General features: G+C 31.6%; 1 protein-coding gene across 8 annotated transcripts in view; it reads left to right on the top strand.

Moving 5' to 3' along the window:
* LOC143253690 (E3 ubiquitin-protein ligase TRIM37-like) overlaps positions 1–24,912 on the top strand; it is a 67,264-nt gene that overhangs the window by 18,608 nt on the left and 23,744 nt on the right. For all 8 annotated transcript variants that reach the window (XM_076507942.1, XM_076507948.1, XM_076507946.1 and 5 more), the window contains 8 exons: positions 3,586–3,832; positions 13,143–13,335; positions 14,642–14,774; positions 15,123–15,199; positions 15,574–15,868; positions 18,942–19,008; positions 19,329–19,625; positions 21,943–22,153. In XM_076507942.1, the coding sequence (XP_076364057.1) occupies positions 3,586–3,832; positions 13,143–13,335; positions 14,642–14,774; positions 15,123–15,199; positions 15,574–15,868; positions 18,942–19,008; positions 19,329–19,625; positions 21,943–22,073 (1,440 nt within the window). In that variant the 3' untranslated portion in view covers positions 22,074–22,153. The remainder of the gene's footprint in view (positions 1–3,585; positions 3,833–13,142; positions 13,336–14,641; positions 14,775–15,122; positions 15,200–15,573; positions 15,869–18,941; positions 19,009–19,328; positions 19,626–21,942; positions 22,154–24,912) is intronic.

The following is a 24,912-nucleotide window of genomic DNA, read 5'->3' on the forward strand; positions in this document are numbered from 1 at the left end:
TGAAAGTGCCTTTGTGAAAGGTTGTGACATGTACTTCTCAACCTTTGACATAAGATTAATGAAAGAATAGACAATATCTTTTTTAGAACATAAATTTGTAGCACAAATTTAATCTTGAGTTAGACAAATGTAATGTATATTTACTTTAAAGTTTTTTAATCCCTCAACTGGGAAAGACAAGTTAACACATCCTGATGTCATTTGACTATTTCTGAAATGGGGAGGGTGTTTTTTCTTGTCTGAGCAATTATTTCTTTTCATAACTATATTGTTAGCCATATAACCAAAACATCTGTTAATGTACTCATGGTATGATTTAAGTTTTTTTTTTTTTATTCACTTAAATAATGACATCACACATCATAAGCATACAGCTGCATCAATTTTGACTGAAATTTTAGAATCTGATTACAAAAACGAATTGTTACTAGCTAAACTTTCAGTCAAAATTGATGCAGTTTTGAGCTTATGTCTGTTTGATACCATTATTTAAACTGTTACAAAACTGCTAAATTACACCACCAGTACATAGCCATATAACCAAAATATTCAGTAAACAGTGTAGGATAGCTATAAAAGAAATAACACTGCACAACGATTTTTTTTTAAAGTTTTGCTTCCTGAAAAGTTTTTGCTGATTGTGACAGGTTCCTGGTGGGTATACACAAATATAGTTTTGGTTTTACTTCATCATGTAGGAACTCTGAGAAATAGACAGTTAACTGTTTACCGGCAATAACGGATTTAATTGTATTTGTTTCTAATACGCGATTAAGTTCATTTTTTTTTTTCTCCTGATTTTCATTTGTATTCAGTGTCCAGTGCATCATGTTGCAGTGTCCAACAGTACTTGCCAAGCATTGACAGATTCCAGTTGCCCTGATATTGCTTTCCCATTGTAGCAAAACTGAAGATTTTGATGAAATGGAACATGATGGGCAAATTTGGATGTGATTTTTGTGATCAGCAGCTAAAAATCTATAACGAACACCCAACAGTGTTCAAGAAGCAAAAACTTTGTTGTGCAGTGTAATAGTTCAGATGAGATAAAACAGCCTCCCCATTGCAAAAATGGTCAAATGACATCAGAATGAGTTAACTAGTCTATCCCAGGAGAAGTGCATGATGTGGAAGCTGATTAACTGTAATACATTTGACAGTATTTGGTTAAAATAATTCCCCATTGAGTGAGAGTTTAACCATTGAGTGTATCCCCAGTTGAGTGATTAAAGACATGTTTTCACATGATCTAGAGCTTCACAAAAGTCTTTAAAATGTTTAGTTGATGAACTCCACAAATAATATACAAGAATGTATTATTAAATGATATTGCATAAGAAAAGCTGTAGTTTATTCTTCTGTAAAGATTTTTATCTCTCAGAAAATGGGCCCAGTTCAGCCAAGGTAGTTAAGGCATTCAGCTCGCAATCTGCAGGTTGCTGGTTTGAATCCCCTGTCACACCATACATTTTCATCCTTTAAGCCATGGGGGCATTATAACATGATGATCAGTTGCACCATTCATTGTTAAGAGTGCCCCAAGAGATGGTAGTGGGTGGCAATGACTAGATGCCTTCCCCATAGTTTTTTGCTTCTAGTGAAGATAGCCTTCATGTAGCTTTTTGTGAAATTCTTAACACTCATTCAAATAATAATGTGAATTTTGACAAAAACAGTAAGATCATATGTTTGTTACTTCCCTGTTTCTATGTATCATAAAGCTGTGAGCCCATGCATGATTGATCAAAGATTGGTACTGGTAAACAATAATTTGTATACATGTCTAATGATCATAAATATAATTACATAATTGTTGAGTAAGTAAATGTAATTTATATGAAGTGTAAGTTGCTATACAGGTGAATATGATGAACTGATTGTACACTTGAAGAATGTGTGTGAACATAATGATTTAACCCTTTTGCAGTGGGCAGGTCTTAAATGTGCATGCCACAGTCTTTAAGTGAGTTAATTCCAAAATTTATTTAACCCTTTCATGATGGGCTCAGTATAATATACACAAGTTTATATACACATTTGCACACATTAAGTATTTGTACAATAACTTTTGATGCAGTATGTATAACTTCACAAGATTTGGTATAATTTTAATAAATATTACAAGTTTCTTTTTGTACACAAAAAATGAGGTTTTTAATGAAGGATTGTTATTAAAGATATGTTTGGGAAAATTTCAAGTCTGTGTTGTTACTAGTCCAAAGGTGAAGTGATTTTTCATGTTATGATTAAGAAAAAAATAATCTTAAAAAGATTATTAGTGTAATCTCTAACATACAAATACATTTCAAATGCTTATGTTCTGTAAGACTATATTTAGTCTGTTATTGCTGTCTAATTATGAAGATACATGTACTATGATACAAGCTATAGAATAAGTACTTCATGTGTCTATGCATGTTACGCTGATCCTGTTGCAATATTTAAGTAAGCACCTCTTATTTTTTGCATCTGTTTGTTTTAGAAAATTTTGGTGAATTCATAAGTAATTAAAAATGGTTAATTGTTTGAAAACAAAAACCCTTGCATTAATGAAAATCAAAACTGTCATTTTATTCTTTTGAAAATGTATAAAATTAAAGTATGTTGTGTAACTATAGTTTTGTAGTATTGATAATTTGTTTGGTTTGTTTTAAATTGACTAAACAATGCTTTGGAAGTAGAAATATCTTAGAACCTTTTGTGAAGTTCTTCAGTTAATGTTTGATTTGAAACAATCATTCATCTTATGAAATATTAGGCATTAGTGAAAATAAGTTATTTTTGGGTGCAACTGATGTTTCATCAAAAACTAATGTAAAATAAATATGAGTTTGTGTACATTTCAAAAAATAATTTTTGAAAAATGAATTATCAGTCTAACATCTAATATTTATTTTTTACAGTAATAGAATTTGAATGGTATGTTAGAGAAGTTTTGGAAATTAATGTTAACTTTATTCCATGATTAATTCTCCAACAGTATTATAGACTTAGCTGTGAGGGCATCTAAATGTTTTTATCTACTTTTAAGATGATTAAGTTGGAGGAAATTTTGTTTGAAGGAAGGTATATATATATTTTTTATTCATCTAAAGAAACATGCACAAAATATGGTTGCTGAAGTAATGTGTACTGAAAATAATGTGAAATCTTACTGTTGCCATTCTTACATGAAAAGTATTTAGGATTTATTTTATCACTAAAGTAACTCCTTTGTATGCAAAAAATTGATAAGTTTCAAACAGAAGGTACAGAATCAGTACTTCAGTAATAAGTTTTGAAACACTTAGTTTTTGTCCTAAAAAATATTCTCCTTTCTGAAACTTGATTAGGTGTTGTTTTGCCTTTGAACCACTAAGTGGTACTTGGACATGGATAATTTTCCACATGAAAAGTAGATTATATGACACTGTGTAGTTTATGAATCTTGTAACTACTGTATTGTGAAGATGAAAAGTTTTGATGCTTAACTTCACATTTTAAAATATGCAATCCTTGTGGAAAGTACATCCAATTTCATCCTAACAAAAAGATTTATTGATGTGATTATGATGTCTTTTAATGAAATATCATTTTTTGCCACAGCATACAGGACATGTTTTTAAGCCTCTTGAAGAAGTTTATGAACAGCATGTGAGCAACATCAAGGAGGAGGTTGGACAGCTGAGAAGACGTCTGATGGAACTGATCAGCTTGGTTCAAGAGGTAGAAAGAAACGTTGAGAGTGTGAGAGCTGCGAAAGATGAAAGAGTGCATGAAATCAGAAATGCTGTTGAACACATGATATCTCGATTAGATTCTCAACTAAAAAGCAAACTACTTACACTTATGGGTAAGTGGTAAAAGAAACTGTTGTTTACCTTAATGCCAATAAAAGTTGTACAGAATTAACAGACTTACAGTGTTAAGTTGAACTGTTCCAAAAGAAATCAGTGTTTTGTTATTTTTATTGTTTTTCTTTAATGCAGTTGGTTTAAAAACATTCACTTGAATATAGTTTTTCTTAATTCTTACTATCTTAATGACAGTCATAAGTTTTTTTACACTATTCTGTGCATACTACAGTGAAAAATATTAAAGTATAAACAATAATACTCTTCCTTAAAACTTTTAAAATTGATGAGAATGTGAAACATAAAGTATCTTCATCCTAACCCACATTGGAAAGATGTTTGTAAAACTTGTAGAAAAGAAACTGAGGTCAGTAGTTAAAAATAAACTATACATAGATGGGTTTTAGCAAGAACAAAAGTGTTGATGCCACACTGAAAATATGATGGATGAGTGAAAGGAGAGTAGAACAAAATTAACAATTGAATTTAGTTTTTATTGACCAGGAAAAAAATGGGCAATGCTGTAAGATTATAATGTAAAGAGCAACTTACTGGGCAGTGTAAGAGCCCTGTGCAAGAGTAGCCTATTTGTTGGTAGAACACCACATAGACTGACACTGATTAGACATAACATCTAGCATGCATCATACAAGTGTCATGTTTCTTCTACTTTTCATAATATAATGTTAGAAAAGAAAAAAAATATCAATGAACTTGTTTACAAAACATCAGGTATTGAATGTCCAAGATGAAAATAACTCTAAGACCATCTTGGGAAACTAAGTGTTTGATGCAAGTAATATAAGAATCAGCATTACCACAACAGAAACAATGAACACTTGGAAAATGCCAGGAAAGCTGCAATTAAATACTAAGATCCAACTGAAGCAAAGTAGAGTTCAGTTATGTTGGAAGTATTTTCAGTGAGGATGACAAACTTAGAGATAGAAGTCAAACCCAGAAAGCATACAATTCAACTTATCAATGCTTTCCCTGCTGTCCTATAAAGATGTCTCTAGAAATGGAGAACACTTATCAACATTGTATTTACATTGTCCATATAAAGCTATTAACCGTATCATAACGGTTAAGTCGGTGCATATCAAAATTTGAGTTGCATTAAAAATTTAATTGAAGTATTTGATTATCATTGTTTATGAATAAAACTTAATTTATAAATCAAACTTTAATATTACATGTTTAAAGTCCTTTAATTTTATAAGGAAATGTACAAAATTCATAATCTCCCTCAGTATGAGAATTGACATTTGCTTTCTGGATCTTTTTCCATTTAATTTATTTAATGAGAAGTATTAAATTTAACATAAATTACTTAATGTAATATAGATATTATGCATGTAAAACATTTTTATAACTATCAATATTAATTTACAGAGCCAAACACTGGGAAATCAGATGCACTTCTAACACCCAACAGTCAATCCTTCCTTTCACAAATTACCCATAGTTTTCTCTGACATTTATACTGTGGAACTTGTAATCAATAGAGACAGTTTTAGTCTATCAAATGATGTATTATATTACATTGTTTTCTGTACAGAGAGTTGTCTGTTTCCTTTTTGAACTTTGTTTTCATGAGAACCATGTTGGCTGCATTAAATAAACTTTTAAAGGCTCTTATTTCATTGTAAGGAACCAGAAATATTACACTGTGTAACAAAATTTTTTACTTTCTCTTGTTCCTGAACAGAAAGTGTTTATTTCCCAGTTGCTTTATGCCTAAAGTAAATGGGAAAGACCTATATTTCTCTTCAAACTTTGCTTTTGTGACCTGGGTATAATGAAAGTTTCAAATTTACACACTTTTCAGAACATTCCAGGTAGATTCAGTGCTGAATAGCTGATAGAGAATTTTTTCAAACTTACAATAATTTTCAAGAACCTTTTAGAATTTTCTAGAACTTTCCATAGTAATATATACACAAGGGCTCACCAATCACCACTTCAGTTTAGTTCTAGCTGCCTGAGTGAACACAGACTTATCTGATTCTATCAGAGATGGCATCCTGAAGCTGCAAGCATTCTCCAGGTGCATTCTGCTATGTACATGGCCAATTTATCAAGACAAGCAAAAAAGTACTCTGTGACAGCATCTGCCTTGAATGTGATGAGTATGACTGGAAGGTTATTGGAGACTTCAAAATGGTGGCATTCCTGATGGATCTCCTGGGAAGCTTTACCAAGTTTCCCTGTTATCTTTGCCTTTGGGACAGCAGGGACACTGCAGCACATTACAATAGGAAGCACTGGCCACAACAAACTGAGTTCTCTGTGGGGAGGCATGATGTCAAGTGTGGGCCACTAGTGGATCTCCAGAAGGTGTTCCCACCATTGCACATAAAATTAGGTCTTATGAAACAATTTGTCACAGCTCTTGATAAGGAGTCTGCAGCCTTTAAGTACCTTCGAGATTTCTTCCCTAATCTGCCTGAGACAAAGGTCAAAGCTGGTGTTTTCTTGGACCACAAATAAAGGAGATCCTGGAGTGCACAGAATTTCCCAAGAGGCTCAATAGGAAGGAAGAAAAAGCTTGGGGCAGCTTTGTTGCAGTGGTTCGGGGCTTCTTGGGCAATCACAAGGCCGAGAATTTTGTGGAACTGGTTGAGGCTCTGGTGAAGAACTACGGCAAAATGGGCTGCAGGATGTTCCTGAAAGTTCATATCTGTGACCCTCATCTTGATAAATTGAAAGCAAACATGGGAGCATACTTAGAGGAGTAAGGTGAGCACTTTCACCAAGATATACTGGACTTTGAATGCTGTTACCAAGGAGCGTATAATGAAAACGTGATGGGAGACTATATCCATGGGTTGATACTCACTTCTAAACATTTGTGCTCATTTTTGTATAACTTTAGTATAAATACATGTAAATCTTGGTTTGTGTTTTTTCAGACCTTGTGTAAATGAAAATGTGCAAATTTGCTCGATTTTACATAGAAAATAGGTTAGTTTCTAAATTTTATTATCCAGGTCACAAAAGCAAAGTTTGAAGGGAATAATGGTCATTTTCTGTACTTTTTTACAACATAAACAACTAAGAAATAACACATACTACCCAAGAAAAAAATTTGTTACATAGTGTTATAGTTATATGACTCTTGTTTTCAGCATTTTATCATTTTTCTATACACACCGTAATTAACTCTCAATATAAGAATGTTCCTGGGAACTGACTACAGGACCACTTTTACTTGTGTGTAATTTTGAATTCTATAACTTTTAGTACAGTGTGTATTTTGTCATTAAACTTTGCAGACTTAGTACACATTACAAGTACACATTGGAGCATTTTTACTAACAATTTGTCTATGAATATATCAAGTGTTTAATTGAATAGTCTGTGTGGAAAAGTGACTTCTAGGTTAAGATTAAAAATACTTTTCTCCATCTCAAAAAAAATTTCAAATTTATGCATTCTCTAAAACATCCTGAATACAATTCAAATGTTTTTCACTGAAACGTGTATTTTGTCTGTCATATTCTCTTACTCTTAATTATACATATCATTGGTCAATTTGACCAACCATATAACCACCAAAAAATAAATCTAAATTACCATTTTTTTTCTTTTCTAGAATGACTTAAAATTATAAAGTGAAACTACATTAATTTATCCAAAGTAGTTTTAAACTTGCAACAGTACACATTTGTAGTTTTATTGTCCTTTGAACCATGTCTAACTACTGATTATGCTACTATAACTAGTAAATCACCTGGGGTAACATGGAGATCATATGCTTTTGAATTGTTATTCACAATCTGCTTGCTTTTGTGCCTGGTGAAACATTTTTAATGTTATCTATTTTTACTTAAATATGACCTTAACTAACTTAAGAGATTCTTATTTTTAGACATTAATTACTTTTAAAATAACTAATGAGTAAACATTTAAACGAAGTGCTTGCCGAAATATTCTATTTTCTTGCTGTTGATTGTTGATGATGCTTAACCCTACTTTTTGTACTTATGTTAGTAATGCACTAAAAGTTTATTTAATTAAAAATTCACTGAACATAAAATAATACATGCAAAAAGTATACAGTTTTTCTAAACTCTCATAACATTTGGCTTTTTAACTATGTGATGAGAACTATTACAAATTCATCTTAGCTGTTTATTTATCCTGTGGGAATAAAACTTGTACTGACAGTGAAAATGACAATTCTCCATTCAGAAAATAACATTATATAATACATCATTTGACATATGAAACCTTGTCTTTCCATTGGTTATAGATAAATAGAATTAAACAGAAGTTAGAACTATTAACAATCCTGAGAGAGAATGTTACAGGTAGGTGTGGCAACAGTGGTCTGATTTTCTATTTGACTATGTAACCAAACAAGATTGAAGGCTATGAAAACTGTTTTGTAAAAGTGATTATAGTGAGTAATTTACATTAAATTTCATGTGAAGTGGAGATGTGATAAATGAATTAAAGAGAGAATACCTAAAAGTCATTTCTTGTACAGAAGGAAAAATTCAGGATTTTTTAAAAATATTACTGTATAACGTTAAGAACTTAAAACACATACTATAAAAATATGGATTATTAACTACAGTTTTATACTATAATAATTGGTCTAATGTAAGCAAACAAGTTTACATTTTGAATGCAAGTCACTTGAAATTTGGACTTGCACAGTAAAGGATGTTTGTGCAGATAGGATTAAGGTAAGATGTTAGTGTCATCCAGTTCATGTGATTATAGAGATAGGCACATGCATTGGCACTTGACATGGTACACAGTGAAAAGAAAAGTGCATTGTTTTGCAGTGACTTAATGTGCAGTAGTGTTATATCAGATAAAGCATGTGTAAAATAATTATTGGTCATAGACTAGACAGATGATATAAACTATACAGGTTAGGATCTTCAACAGTAGAAAGTAATAATGTCAACTGGCCATGAAGTTGTAAATGAGGGATAGTGTAGTTCCTGTAATAATAAGTATTGAAATGGGAAGAAGAAATGGGGTTTGACATATCAAGGAAAAGAAACAAGCAATAATTCAACCTCAGTTATAATGGAACTTGCATTATTCCATAAATAGTTTCTCTGGACCAAGTAACATGTTTAATAAAGTAAGGAAAACCACAGTTTTGCCTTTATTTAGGGAGTAAAGGCACAGTGAATTTTTTTCTTTCACTCAACATTGCAAAGTAGTTAAGTATTTCAAACTGAATGAGTCATTATTATGCTACATAACCAATTTAATGTTTATAATAATCTCAATTCACAAACAATTGTGGTAGTTTTTATGGATTTTGCTTGAATTTTCCCTATCCTTTGCTTTTCATGCACAACATTTAAGCTATGCTTCCTTGTGTATTGTGTTGGACTGATCAGTCCTGGTATGTCTGAAAAACTTTTAAGTGGTCAGTGAAACAAACTCGTGTACATGTAACTTCATTTGATAAAACTGCATACAAAGTAAGTAAACAGTAACATATAGTAATGCTATTTATAAGTTTACAGAGTTTTATGTGGTTTTACAAGTTGAAGTAAAAACAAATAAAGAACAAAATGTGATAAAGGTGTTTATAGCAGTCTGTGAAATGAACCAAAGCTAAATTATAGCACAGTGAAGTAAATATAAAGTAATTAAGACAGACTTAACTGAATAGTCAGAAATGTTTGGATGTGTCATCACAAAGTGATAAGCATCTGTTAGACTTTAAATCAGAAAAGCCAATATTAATTGTTTATAGTGTAATCCTCTTAATTTTAGGAAATTACATGTGAATTAATTGTTAGTGAGCCCTCTTCTAACATGGATACGTTCCTTCAGCAAGCAGTATTGTGCAAGTCCATGTTTGAGGAACTCTGTACCCTATAGGATTAATAGTAATAGGAGGAATACAGCTCTGTTAAGTCTCTAATAAATGCTTGTATATGGATTGTTCTCAAATGCAAATGAGAAGTATTGTATATGAACTAAAAATATAAAATGAAAAGCATAATAACATTCACATATATCCTACACCTGTAAATGAATATATGCTAAATTAAATTATTCACTGTATTTTATTGTAACATTTCATCTGAGTATGATGAAATCAAAGATTTGATTTGGAGGCTGAGAGGTTAGTTTAAGGCAAATGAATTGCTGGAAAATATGGCTCTAAACTTCAGTGAAGCAAATGTAGAAGTCAAGAGAATGGGATCAGAAGGCATTAAATTGGCTGACTTGGACTTCGTAAAGTCAGTAATTTTCAGCTCTTTGGATTTCCTTTGCAAGTCTTTCAAGATTTTTCTGTAGACTGCTAAGTATCATTAAACCCCTATTTTAAATGTAATGCTTCTCTATTATGGAATCCATGTATACCAGGGGTGTTCTAACTTGCTTAACGTAAGAGCCACATACCATAAACTTAAGTTTTAGAGCCTCAAGACATGAACTGATATTACACGCATGTTTTGTTAATAAATTTTATATAAATATTAAAAAATACATGCACATAATATTTATTCATGTATGTAGTTTTTAAACTGTTATTGTAACTAATACAAATTAACAAAGTGCACATATATACCAAATGTTTTCAAAATCTTGGCTGATTATTGTTTTAACTATATTGAACATATTTAATATGGTAATGAACTATGGAAATGCAAGGAAAATATGCAAACTTGCATTTCATTAAAATTAAATGAGGCTGCCAAAAATATAAATAAAAGGGGCAAAAAACAGATATTTTTAATGATATTTATTTGTCTTTGCAAATATCTGGTCAAAACATGGAGGAAAATATGTAAAACAATAAAATTAGAATTATTTTCATCAGATACCACTTTACAAAATTATATTATCATATTTTTCGGACACAAAGAGTTTCCATCTTGGTTGTTCGTTGTTGAAGTTCCAGCTGATATATTGTCAAGGCTGTACGAATTAGCTCTCAGTTGTTGATTTGTAAAGATTGCACGATGCTTTAACTTCACAAACTTCATTACATAGTATAGTGATTCACAGCAGTATGTTGTGCTGAAAATTGAGATGAGTTGCACACTGGTTTTCTTCAGTTTAAGATATTTTACTTCTGGAACTTGCTTGCAGAACTGAATTGTAGAATGAAATTTATGGATCATCTTTAGATTCAGGTCCTTCTGTAGTTCTAGTGGTCCCATTTTTACAGCAAATGATTCTGTAACCAGAGGTTCAAGAATTTGACAACCATCATTGATCACATCAACCATGAATGGAATTACAAGAAAGGTGAAGCAGGGCTCCAGCTTCTGAAACTTTTCAAACCTGTCTGGGAAATTATCAAGTAGTCCTTGTAATTTATCTGTATTCTTCAGGTTTGTGGTCTTTTATTTCAATATCAAAGAATGTATTTATTCTCCTTTTGAGATTGGGAAAGTTACTGAAGTTTGTTGACAATATATCTCTTTGAAAAAAGTCTTGTTTTATTCTGAAAGTTGAAACTTGTCTGGGTAAGATAAGAAACAGTCTTATCCTTCCCCTGCAGTGTCAAGTTGAGAGTTTGTAGATGATTCATTATATCAGTAAGGAACATTAGATCTTGCATCCATTCATCATTTCTCAGCTGAGGATAGAATGTTTTCTTTTCTTCAAGAAAAGTAATAACAGGCTCCACCAGATTCACAAAACTATTTAAGACATTGCTGGTTGACAACCACCTCACAATGCAGTAGAAAGAGACATCACTGGGTTTATCTTCAAGCTCCAGTTGTTCAATAAAATTTTTTGAACTGTCAGTGGGTCTTCTCATTTAAGCATATGAAATTGACAATTTCAAGAACAAATTTCATAATATATTCACATGTGAAGTATCTGGCTGCCAGGTGTTCACAATGAATAATGCAATGAACAGGGAGAAACTCTTGAAAGCTGGGATCACTTTCCATAAGTGCAATTAATCCTGCATTTTTCCCCACCATTGCAGGTGCTCCATCTGTTGCAATAGTGACAAGTTTATCCAGTGGAATATCAGTATTTGTTAAGGCTCTGTCAAGCACATTTTTGATGTCAATACCACAAGTTGTTTCTTTTAGTTCCACTAAGTCCAACATCTCTTTCACAGTTATAGGAAACATAATGAACAAATGTTATCAGTTGTGGGTTGTCTTGTGTATCTGTAGATTCATCAAGGGCTAAGCTGAATGCAAGGGAATTCTTTAAATCATTTTGCATTTTGTCTTTAACATCAGTCCTCTCTGCGAGATGTGTCTCTGTAGTGTGGCATGAAGCTGGTGTTTGTTCTGTTAATCATTGAAGTTTTGTGTTATTTGGATCTAACACTGCAACAACTTCAGCTGTATTCTTAACAAATTTACCATCAGAATATGGGCATTTAGCATGAGCAATATTCTATATGACATAACCAGCATCAGTCGTTGTGTCAACTTCCTTACTGAACGTTGTCAACAGTGTCTGCTGGCTATTGTACATTTTGCTTCTTGATGTTATTACCCATCCACTTATAAAATAGTTATCTCATCTGCAATAAGCATCTGTTGAGAAGCATATCCTTTTTCTTTAAGGAATTCAAGGAACCATGGCTTGAATCATGCAGCTGCATTGTTGAGTGACCCAGCTTCAGATTATGCAGGATTGAAGCAGTGCCTAGATTTGGCAAACTAGCCTTTTCTTGCCTGAAACTTGCTGGCATTTGCAGCACTCCAAACCTCTCCATTGGAGATCATGTATTTGTATAAACTACAAATTTCGTGAAGATGTATACTCCATGTTGAAAGAAATATTTATCTATAGAGACTCGGAGACAAAAAGGAGGCATGGTCATTTAAATTGACTGAGCCTGTGTTGAAAGAGTTATAACAAAGTAGCACTAATATTTTTGGACAAACTGCATATAATCAAATTTTCCATGTTCAGCAGGTAATTGGTTACTTATATTTTTAACATATAAGCAAATTTATGTTGGACAAACCTTTGTTATAGGAGGATTTACTGCATTTGTGTGAAATGCTTTTGAAATAAAAAGAAATGGGATGGCCACAATATTGTGCCATTATGTTACTCAGACTTTTTAATGCAACAAGCCTGCAAGTAAAAAAAATGTATTAAGTTGATTCTGAATAGGAAAAGTCAGTATGCAATCTGGACTCCTCTGACAAAGGCCTTGTGATTTGTTGTGTTTAGTCAAGAAATTTGTGAAGTTCTGGACACAAACAGGTGCAAATGTATTATTTATATAAATGCATATTCATAGGTGTTTTATATTATAAGGTTATCAAACTAAAGATACAGTAAAATGTGAAGTTATCCTATTCATTCAAGTATTTTTGATTTAATCAGGTCAGAAGAATTCTTTAACTCAGGAAACAGAACAACTGGAATCAGTTCTCCAATCTGTGGAACAGCAGTTGCACGCTTCAACCAAGAGCGAGTTGATTACCAAAAGCACAGAACTCTTGGAAACAATTTCAGAGATCCAGAGGAAACCCATGGCTAGTTTTGTAACAGCACCAGTTCCAGCTGATTTTCAGAGGTAACTTGTTTAAGCATCATGTATTTAGTAAAGAAATTTGGAAATCAAGGTGATGCAAGTCCATGTCGTCTTTTACTTTTTTGTATCCAAAAATATACTTAAAATTTTAATATTGTTGGAAATGTCAGTTGGCTGAAAACTCTGGGTTGTAGTGTTTTGTAGGGGTTGCAAGTGTTTACTGAAAGTTATATATCTGAATTGACTTTGATAGTGTATTGTTTTATACATGAAGTTAGTTCTTGAAAAATAGTTTGAAAGTTAGTTTTTATGTGTAGCTAACTTTCTGTTCAACAAATGCACTATTTTATCTTTCAAAATACAAGATATTAATAAATGTTCACTTGCAACTGATTCATTCTATTTTAGTTTTGTGGATTCTGATGAACTGCTTGCATTGTAAAAGTGTCCCTACTTTTATTATAAGTACTTTTGTTTTATTATCCATTAATTATAAGACCTAATCTGCAATTTCTTTTAAAAATTCAGCAAATTTGAATCAAAATTACAAAGATTGTATGAAATGTTCTGAATGTGTTAACTATAACGTAACGCTTCATTATTAATTCAAAGTAACAATATCACAAACTCACTGAACTTTGTATTTAATAAATTACCTTTGAAACATGCATTGTATTTCTTTATGGACTACTGCTTGTGTCAAAAATATTACATGATATATATATATGAAAAACATCAAGGAAGTATTTATAACGTATGGTTTAATTGTATATGTTGGCTCTGACTTAAAACTAAATTAGTTCATACAAACATCTTAAAACATATCCCTTAAAACAATGTATTGAGTGTATATGTTTGCATAACTATACAGTAAGTACTGTAGGTATGGTTGGTGTATAAATATGAATTGTATATGGTATTAGTGTTGTAATGCTCTAAGTGGGTTTAAAGTTAAGTCTGATTAGAGTATCTGGTGTGAGAAAGGATGTATTTAGTAGTGTTCCACATTTAGAAGTACATACTGTGCTTGGATTTTTTCATATATACTAAAGATGTTAGTAATTTCATGGTGATTTTCCATCTGCATTAAAAGTCAGTTCTTTATGAAATAGGATTGCACATCAACTTTACTATTGTAGTTCACACCTTGAAGTATTTGAATATATTTTATGACAGACTGAGAGATTTTGAAGTGGATCTAAAGTTTTTTCCTTTTTAAATATAAAAGTAAATGTTTGTATGAAAATTTGAAATACTTGTTTTGGTGATTACAATTTTTGCAAATCCCCAAAATATTGCTACAGTTTAGTAACTTTTAGCAAGTTGTCTCTTATTTCTTTTATCACAGTGAAATAGTTCCTTCCTATGAAAGCAACACCTTTGTGATGCACAATTTTAGTATTCTTCAGCAGAGGGCAGATCCAGTGTATAGCCCAGCATTGAACATTTGTGGCTTAACCTGGAGATTAAAAGTTTACCCTGTAAGGTGTTTAGTACCTTCAGTCTCTGTTTTGTTCTATGATTATCATATAAATCTCATACATCTCATTAGTACTAATAAATTAAATATTCTTAGAATAAGGACCTTTAACAATTTTAATTATTAAACATAATATTTAAATTCTTTACAATAAGGTTTACCTACTAATTTTTTAACATAAATTGACATTATAATAGTAAGTTTAGTTTTATGTTCGCATGTGTTGTTGTTTTTGCACTATTTCTTTTGAAGATGAATCTTAGAATAAAAAACTTTTTCGAAGCCAAACTTTTTAGTATTTAACATTGAAATGGTTACATCTTTATGAAATGCACCTTTTTATTTTCAGGATGGTAACGGAGTAGTACGGGGACACTACTTGTCTGTGTTTTTGGAGTTGTCAGCTGGACTTCCTGAAACATCAAAGTAAGAGGACTTGTAGTGCTGTTGTATCACATAAAGTAGGTAGAATAATGTTTCTGACATAGTGATAATTGTTCAGGGTTAATGTGATCATCCATTTCTGACATTGCGATATAGTTGTTTACAGTTAGCATGATATCCATTTCTATCTTTGAGATATAGTAGTTCAGGTTTAGTGTGATCATCCATTTCTAACATAGAGATATAGTAGTTGTTCAGGGGTGTGATCATCCACTTCTGACATAAATACTTTGATACTTTAGAATACCAGCTGGTACCTGTCTTGCTCAATAGACACTGAATACAATTATTAATCATAACCTGTTGTTATAGTATTTTATTAAAACTATTTTTTTTATTACACACCACTTTAATAGGTATGAATACCGAGTGGAGATGATTCATCTAGCTTCTCGAGATGCAACCAAAAACATTGTTCGAGAATTTGCTTCTGATTTTGAAGTTGGAGAATGTTGGGGCTATAACCGCTTCTTTCGACTAGACCTCTTGGCCAGTGAAGGTTATTTAAATACACAGACAGATTCTTTGGTACTACGGTTTCGAGTGCGACCACCAACATTCTATCAGAAGTGTAGAGACCAACAGTGGTTTATTAACCAACTACAAGCTACACAGACTCACTATGCAACACAGATTAATGATCTGAAAGAAGTGAGTTACTAGAAGATTTAAAAGATTATTATAAAGTTATGAATTTTGTATATTAAACTTGTATTTCTTAGTTTCTTTTCTTTAAACTTGGTTCATAAAGATAAGTTAACGTAATTAACTATTTTGTAGAACTAAATATTTAAGTAAGACCTCGGCTTATATTTATGGTTTGCTCCCAAGATTCAGTCTTTTGTTTTGAATCTATTACTTGTATAAATTTGACTTTTTGAAATTAGTTATTTAATAACTTCGTGTATCACAAACGATTAAGTAATATATGATGTTTCAAAGTACCAATAACTGGATTTTTAAAACTGACAAAATACCTTCAGTGCATTAAACTGTATGTGAACAGGTGGAGAGAGGGCAAGTTTTTAGAGTTGCATTCCAAATTTACACAACCTTATTCCCACTATACGTCAGTAAACTTGTTTATAATCCAAATTTTAATACACATTTAATTTATTAATTAAATATTTAAATAACTTCTTAAGCCCCAGTTTTCTGAATCAAGTAATGCCTCTCTACAGTGAATTCACTTTTTTGTATGTTTTTCCCCAAATTTTCAAATTATAGTTACTTCCACTTACTTGTCTATACTACATGTTTATAATCAGCAGAAAGGCCATTTTGTGAACTGTGACTGACATTTTTGTTTATTTTGTTAAATGGGGCCATTTCCCAAGCAGTGTTATTGAGTGTAGACTGAAATTGGTGATCTATTAAGTAATGAAGTTTCTTTAGCCTGTTTATGGGTTAGATATTAAGTAGTTTTGAAAAATAATTTTGTTTTAATTGTTTTTGTTTCAAAATATGCATTTTGAAAGCTATACCAATTATTTGAATAATCAACATGGTATTAAAACATTAAGTATGTTGTTAAGTGCAACATGAATAGGTAACATTCTTGATTTTATGTATTTATTTTACTTAGTAACTTTTGTTGTTGTTTTAAAGTAACCAGAATAAAAATAAATTGACTTGCTAGGTTATACAAGAAATTATAAATGGAAAGAATTATCTTCTATATGATAGTCCTTGAGAAATCCATGAGGTAAAAGTTAGATGTCGATTCTCATAGACTGCATTGTGTTAAGAAATACAATGAAAGTATGGACAATGACCTACTTGTTAGCATAAATGAACAATAATGGTATTATGAGGCAAATCTCCTGTCACAACAAACCAAGATGTTCAAAATTGAAGATATTAAGTGCATATTAAAGCTACATATAATTATAAAACTTTTTTGCCTATTTCTTGTAGGTATTTTGCACATCTTATATTATAGTTCTTTGTGTAATTCATTTGTAGAATAATGTTATAATACAATCAATGCAATTTATAAAAAAGTAATAATGTCTACTTTAGAACTTTATTAATAAGAGCTGTACAATTAAAAAACTTTTCCATTGATCAAAGTATAAATGTTTATACCGTGTTTTGAGTATGTTTTTAACATGTTGGCTCCCGAGCCTATTGTGCTGATACTTTCCAGGGTCGTCCCACTACTCATTTTACTTTTTTTATATATATAGGAAGAGTGTATATGTAGCCATTGTGCCCCAGCTGGTAAGTGGCTCTTTATAAAGAAAATAGAGCACAACTTACCTGTAGGTTGTGCGGGAGCCAACGTGTTAAGAAAAATTAACTTGTTACAGTGACCAAATGATAAATCTAAACTGTTTTTCTCACAAACAACAATTTAACTGTGATTAAAATTATTTCAGCATATTCATCAAATATGTTAAGTAAATATTAAACTTCTGTACCTTTCAGATGAATTCAGTTTATCTGAGAACTCTTGCATAGTACTTGCAGATGCTCATCAATGCAAGAGAACTTTAGCATCCTTTAATAGCCTGTGAGGAATACATACTTACCTTAATTACTTTTAATTATTCAGAACTAATTAGTTAAATTTATAAGATACAAGTTAACTAGATTAATACAAAGTGATTGTACATTAATAATACCAGCCTTACATATAATTAAGCTAAATAAAGCTATTTTGTATCATAAATTGATTCAGAAAAAACTAAACCTATATTAAAGTTGATAAAATAACTTGATAACCTCGCTGTTAACTATTTTTAGCTTCAGCCCTAATATCTTAAAAGGCTTAGCCAGTTTTGGATACTTTAGTCCTAAGTTCATATTCTAAGCTGATAATGCAAAACAATCTTCATATTACACAAAAGTTAAAATATTCAGTATTGTTGTTAGTATGGTAACCAATAATGTTATTGGAACTTTGGAGAAGTCTTACTTTTTAAAGCTCCTAATGTATATAAAGTAGTACATAGAAAAAAAAATCACAGATTTTCTGCACAAAAATTGTTTTCATATAACAAGTTTTTGGCCCTCTGACCAAAGCTTTCATCTGGTAAGAGTACATAACAATATAAAAATCCATTTCTTTGTGGAACATGTTTTTAAAACAATGGATGGGTGTGAGCCAACATTACTATCAACTGATGTCTGGTATTAAAGTTGTCAACTGTGTAGAAAATAACAATGTCAGGTATTGTTGGGGCACCTGCTTTTAAAAAGTATTCCAGTTAATGAATCTTCATTATTCAGTACACTGTTGCTCAATGAAACCTCTGGATAGTTGGCCAAAAGATTGCAATTAAAAGAAATTTTATATAACTGTTAATTGTAGAAAATGTTTGTATGTAACTAATAACATTAATATAACTTAATAAAGAGAAAGGTTCATTAGTGTTAAGATTTAAAATATTTAATATTGCCATAATATAACTTCCTAAAGAGAAATGTTCTTAAGAATTAGGATCATATTAAAATGTTCATATTGTCATAAAAAGTACAATGATTAACACCAAAGAAATAGACTTTAAGTAGATAATGAATGTCAGTGCTTACAAACACTTGAAGTCATTCATTAGTGTAATCCATTTAATGTATTGAACCCATACAAGTGTCCATATACTTATGCATTTAATTGTACAAATATAAAACCAACACTGAATTATTTACTTATTCTGTGTTCTTTGATGATGTTTTGTAGAAATAGTTATTCAAAGAGAACTATTATATTAAACTATTTCAGAGACTTGCTATAGAATTATCCCGAAACCAATCGGCTGTAGGAAAAGAAGTAAACGCTACAACAAATGGTAAGTTTCTAACACTGCATATATGTGTATATTTTACTTTTTTAACTTTGAGAATGATTTTATAATAGTAAGTGTGAAGATCTGTCATCATGGAAATACTAGAAAGAAAAGTTTGATATTTTGATCAAGCTGTGTTGATTTCCTTATTGTCAGTTGTGAAGAACTGAAATTGGTATTAGAATTTGTTTAAATTATGCAAAAATAAAACTGAATAACCATCAGTATTTTTTTTTTTATACAATTGTCTTGCTTTGATCATTGTTTGTTTTAATACAAAAGAAACTAGTAAGAAGATTTTAAAAAAACATTAACTATTACAGGTACATCTCAGCCAGTACCTGATCAGCCCAGGCCATGTACTTCATCGTCATTAACTTCCAGTGTTTTTAACAGCCCTTGTATATACTCATCAGCATCCAATCTGGTTTCTTCAGTGGCATTTACACTAACCCCTAACTATTCTGTGTCAGGAAATGGATTGCATCTTTCTCCAAGCACAAGAGCTTCTGTTGGAAATGGCAAATACACACCTAGTGACAGGGCTGCAAAACTATCCCTAGGAGGAAAATCTAGTGGAAAGAAGACCATAACTGCAACATTGAAACAGCAGAAAAAAGGTTAAATGATTATTTTACCTTGTTTTAAAAAATAGCAATTTTTTAATGTAATGAACTTGTATCATTTTTTTTTCCCTTTTATAGAAAGCATTTTAGATCTCTCAACATGTGCTTGATCAATTTGATTGACCAAGTGATCTCTATACTAATTCAAAGTTTTATAATAAAGATTTAATAACTTTTAATATAGTGTATATATCTTGATAATTTGGTAATCTTTTAGTTAACACTAAGTCTTTCACATAAAAGTATTTTTAGTGATGTTTTTCAATACACTGAAAGATTTGTCCATTAATGTTGTTTGTTTGAATCATTCATGTGCAACATAATTTTTATATAAAGATCAAAAATTCTTTTTTATTTCATATTTCCTTTATGTAACCTTAAGAGCTCCTAAATGCATTTCACTTATTTTTTCAGTAAAACTTTATTTGTTTTCTGTATTCTAACTCAAAATGGGATTAGTCAATTCAACCAACCTCCTAAAATCTCTGAAATCTAAATTACCCTTTATTCTTTCTAAAATGACTTCAAATTGTAACATGAAACAACATTAATTTAAGTAGCTTTAATTTCATAACACTATACATTTATTTACAATTAAATTTTATTGTTTTATGGTTCTTATTATTTCTCTTTTGAACTGTCTAATTACTATTGGTGCCATTATAAGTTGCAAATCACTTGGGACATGTGCAGTTCACGTTACACTGTCGAATTACATTACCCACGCACTACTTGTGTACTTGCCTCTTATATTCCATTGTCTAACCTTAACTAACCTAAAAAGATCCATATTTTTACATTTTTGTTACTTTTACAATAATAAATAAAGGACAAACAAGAAATAAAAAACTTACCTATTTTTTTTTTGTCATCAGTTGCACTAAATTTTCATTTAATTAAATAATGCAACAAAGAACATAAGACTAATAATATGCAAAAAACAGTTTCCTCTACCTGTTATAATTTGTCTGGCTTTCTAACAATCTGATGAGCTGCTAAAATTCATCCAAGTTAATTTTTAAGTTTCTAAATGGAACATTGCTTGTACTCTGAGTGAAATTGATTGTTAACTATTTAGAAAAGTGCCATGCAATGTCATTTGATAGATGAAAGCCGTAGATTTCTGTCATTTGTATTTAACGTATAATTAAATATGAGAGGACTATGAACGTATCCTGAAAGAAGGGACATGATAAGTGGGTGTAGCAAGAACAATTTGATTTTCTATTGATATCTGTAATCAAACAAAATTGAAGGCTTTGAAAAATTGATTTGCCTGAGCAATAATGCTTGTATCATGAGTAATTTACATTTAATTTCTTACTTTTTAAAGGGTGGTGGAAAAATAAAGAAAACAAGGTGTGTAGATAAAGTGTCGTGTGCCATTCAAGGGAAAATTCAGTATTTTTAAAAATATTTTATTGGGAACGTAAAACTTGTATGCTGTTAAAAAATATTTTGTTAGCAAAGATTTTATGCTATTTTAATTGGTATAACATAAATAATAGTTTAAAATTTTGAATGCAAAACACAAACTTTGTTATGTGTAGTAAAGGAAACCTGGGTTTAAAGACACAAACTTTGTTATGTGTAGTAAAGGAAACCTGGGTTTAAAGACACAAACTTTGTTATGTGTAGTAAAGACACAAACTTTGTTTGTTATGTGTAGTAAAGGAAACCTGGTTTAAAGACACAAACTTTGTTATGTGTAGTAAAGGAAACCTGGGTTTAAAGAATTAAGATGTTTAAAATGCTTATTCTGTAAAATGCTTATTCTATAAAAGTATTTTTTTTCTTGGACATAAAAACTGTTAATTCATAATGTTCAAAAAAAGGTTTCAAAAGGATAAAGCAATACTTCATTAGTAGGTGTTAATAAAACAAATACTTTTTGGGGAACATTCAAAATATTAAGTGCTGTAATTAGTTTTGAACACTTCATAGGACACAAGTGACTTTTACAGCTGCAAGCTAGAGTATAATCTAATTGCTTCTACTGGAACATCCTTTTAGAACATTAGAAAGATGTCTTGCATCATAGACTCAGGTTATTTTCATAAATGAAGGCAGTAGGATAGTTAAATGCTACTGGAACATACCTTTAGAAAGATATTTTTTAGTGTTACCATCATTACTGAGTGAAAGTTCTAAAAATTAAAATAGCCTGACAATACTTCTTGGTTGTCATTGCACATTTATAGAATTAACACTGTATTTTAAGCTGGTGACTGATCTCAGAATCGTCCTGTATCAAAGTAGTGTTCATTTGCAGTGTTACTGTATTTTGTTTAGAGAGTAAATGTATTTTTAGGATCAAGTGAACAATCTAGCCCCAGGCTCCAGGAAAACAACAGATATCATGCTTCAATGAACAGAATACTGCTCAACAAGAGACTACTGATAGTCCTAATGATGCTAGACCTTGTGCACCAGAGAGTGTAGCCAGTCCATCCTTCAAAGATCTTGTAGATTCCTCTGTAGCTTCATATGATTTTGATTCGACAAGTTCTGATGATAGTGAGGTACAGTCTCTTGTCAAATATGTTTTAAGTTATACTGCATTTTTTGTTTGTATAATGAGATCTTCTGAGGATAAAATTTACTTTTAGTGAACTTTATGTTGTAGTACTTTAATGTGATGACAGGACTGGATTGTGGTGCAGCAAACTAGACTTTCATTATATGGCTTTTTCATTGAAATTTTGCTAGCAGCATGGTTAGAAATACTGTTCCGAAGCAGTTGCTGATAGTGTGGTAAGATAAATCTCAAACTGTAGTTACTTTTTCTACATTCTTACTAGTGCCTATGATTAACACAAATGTTTAACCTATTGACTTTTAATTATTTACCAGCTGTCAGCATTCAAGTCTAATGAGTTGGTAAAAAAATAATTGTTTTTAATATGTGGTGGATGTGAAAATAGTATCCTGTAGGCTTTCAGTTCTGGTTTTCTGAGTTAGGTGCACCAGTTTCCATCCACAATGAGCATCTTTTAATTTTTGAGACAAAAATACAAACTTGGGTATAATTAATCTTAGTTTTGGTATTGAATAGAAAACATGATGTATATATGCAAGTTTATAAATAAGATACATGTGTATTTATTAAAAATACAACAAAATAACAATTATGTTGAGAAATTTTGGCAGGAATTCCAAATTTGATAATTAAAAAAGAAAAAAAGCAATCATTTGTCAGTTAAGCTCAAGGCTTGGATGGTTATTCCATACTTACACACTTACATGTATCATGTGAAACTAGGACTGGAATTAATATGTATATCATTTATGAACAGGACCACTTTTAGAAATCATACTGCTATTAAAATGTAATAGTATGTAAATTCATTTTCTGTGAAAGTTCTGTAATGGTTGTAGTTTGTTCAGCAGATAAACAGTATAGTAACCATTGTGACATTTCGAGAACAGCATAGTCCAATAATGACTTGAAATTCTGATATACCTTTTTCTGTAAACAGGCTTTCCTCAATTTTATGCAGCTCTGTATTTGTGGAACTTTTCCTCATCTTTAGCTTTAAAGATCCCACCTAAACTAGTGTTTTCATGTGGCATTATTGTTCTGTTGAATACACAAACCAGCCACAAATAGAAATGCTAAATACCCTTCTTGTGCAGTTGACTCCCTCCATACTGATTTTTCAACTGTCATTTCTTGATGTGGCACTCTCCATCTTTCCTTACTGTTTCCTTTTCTCTCCCTGTCACCATTTCCCATTCCTCTATTCCCATCAGTCTTTCCACTACTTTTAGGTATCAGTGATGCCAAGCTTGGAAGTGACTATCTAGTAGGCTCAGGGTCAGTAGGGCCTGTTTTCTGTGGCCTCCATTTGTAAGTGAATAGAGAGTACTGAGAATTCTGTAATAGAACTTTACCCTTCATTTTTCTCTCTCTCTATTTTCTCATGTTCCTGTTACTTTCCCTCTTGTTTCTTGCCATCATCCTTATCAGTTTTGGATCTCATGACAAAAAACTCTTCTTGGTTAGGTTTTTAATCTTTTTCTGGGATTTGATTCTCATCTTTTCATGGTTTCCAAGAGATCCACAGATAAGCATCCTAATAACATAGAGGGTGCTCCTTTTTCTTTGTATCTGGGTCTTATGTTTTTAGATATCTCATTGATGGGATGGAGAGCATGTCTCAACTCAGATGATTTTGGGTTGATTGTCTCGTGATAAATTTTCCCTTTGTCACTGTGTAAGAACTAACTTAGAGAGTATGTTGAACTTGGCACCATTTTCTTGTAATGGTTTGTTGAGGTCTAGTGATCCATACAGCCAATTCTACTGTTCTCTAATATATCTATATCCAGGAGAACACTTAGTCTTGCTCTTTTTCCATAGTATTGGACTTTATTTCCTTGGCCTATTCTTTACCTGTATATCTAATTTGTCATATTGTGGGTTTCCTGAATCTTGTCACAGATTGTATTTTGAGGCCTAACAAAATACTACTTATGGAGTGGTCCTTGATCCTCGTGTTTCAGTGGCTGTTTGGGCATTCCTTTTCTAGATGCTTTTTCTACTTGCCTCGGCACTACATTCTCTTTTTCTAGTTTCCAGTTCTTTATCTCTGTTCTATCTGTAGATGTATTTGGTCAGGATTGGTTAAAACCTTTCTCTGTGTACTTGCATATTTGTCTTCTCCCTCATATGTTTCTTCTCATTTTAGAAACTCCATACTAAGTTCTTTTGCCATCTCCACACTGACTGTCTCAGCTGTGACCTTCTCTATTAAACTTTTTCCAGTCCTCTTATCCCCTACCTCTGTCACTCTCCCTATCCCTTTAGCCTTCTCTCTCTTCCCCATCAAGCAGTCATCACTAACTTCACATGTGACTTTTGTCTAGTCCCTTGCAAGACATTCCAGACTCTCTTCACTTGTAGCCTTCCTTTCTCCCTCCATCTCTATATATGAAAATAGCACACATCCCAAGATTGATCTCTCTTTTGTGCTTGTGTGTTCATGGGGGAATCTAGTATTGGATTGGTGCTGGACCAAGTTCTTATTTAAATATTTGGTTGGAGCCCTCCTCCTGTAGTGGGCTAAGAAAACCTAGTGTTGCTTGGTTTTAGACTGGTGTTGACCCTTTGTGTATGGTCTGAGCCTTATCCATGTTACACCATAAAGTGCATACATTTCCCATACTGTTTCTTAACATGTTTCTTTTTCTGTCAAATTGGTAATGAATACCTATTCATGAAGAATACCTTGAGACAGAAGGGATGTTGTCTTGTGTGTACCTCTAGTTTCAAGGTGTA

This window comes from Tachypleus tridentatus, chromosome 6 (genome assembly GCF_004210375.1).
Source record: "Tachypleus tridentatus isolate NWPU-2018 chromosome 6, ASM421037v1, whole genome shotgun sequence".
NCBI classification, from domain to species: domain Eukaryota; kingdom Metazoa; phylum Arthropoda; class Merostomata; order Xiphosura; family Limulidae; genus Tachypleus; species Tachypleus tridentatus.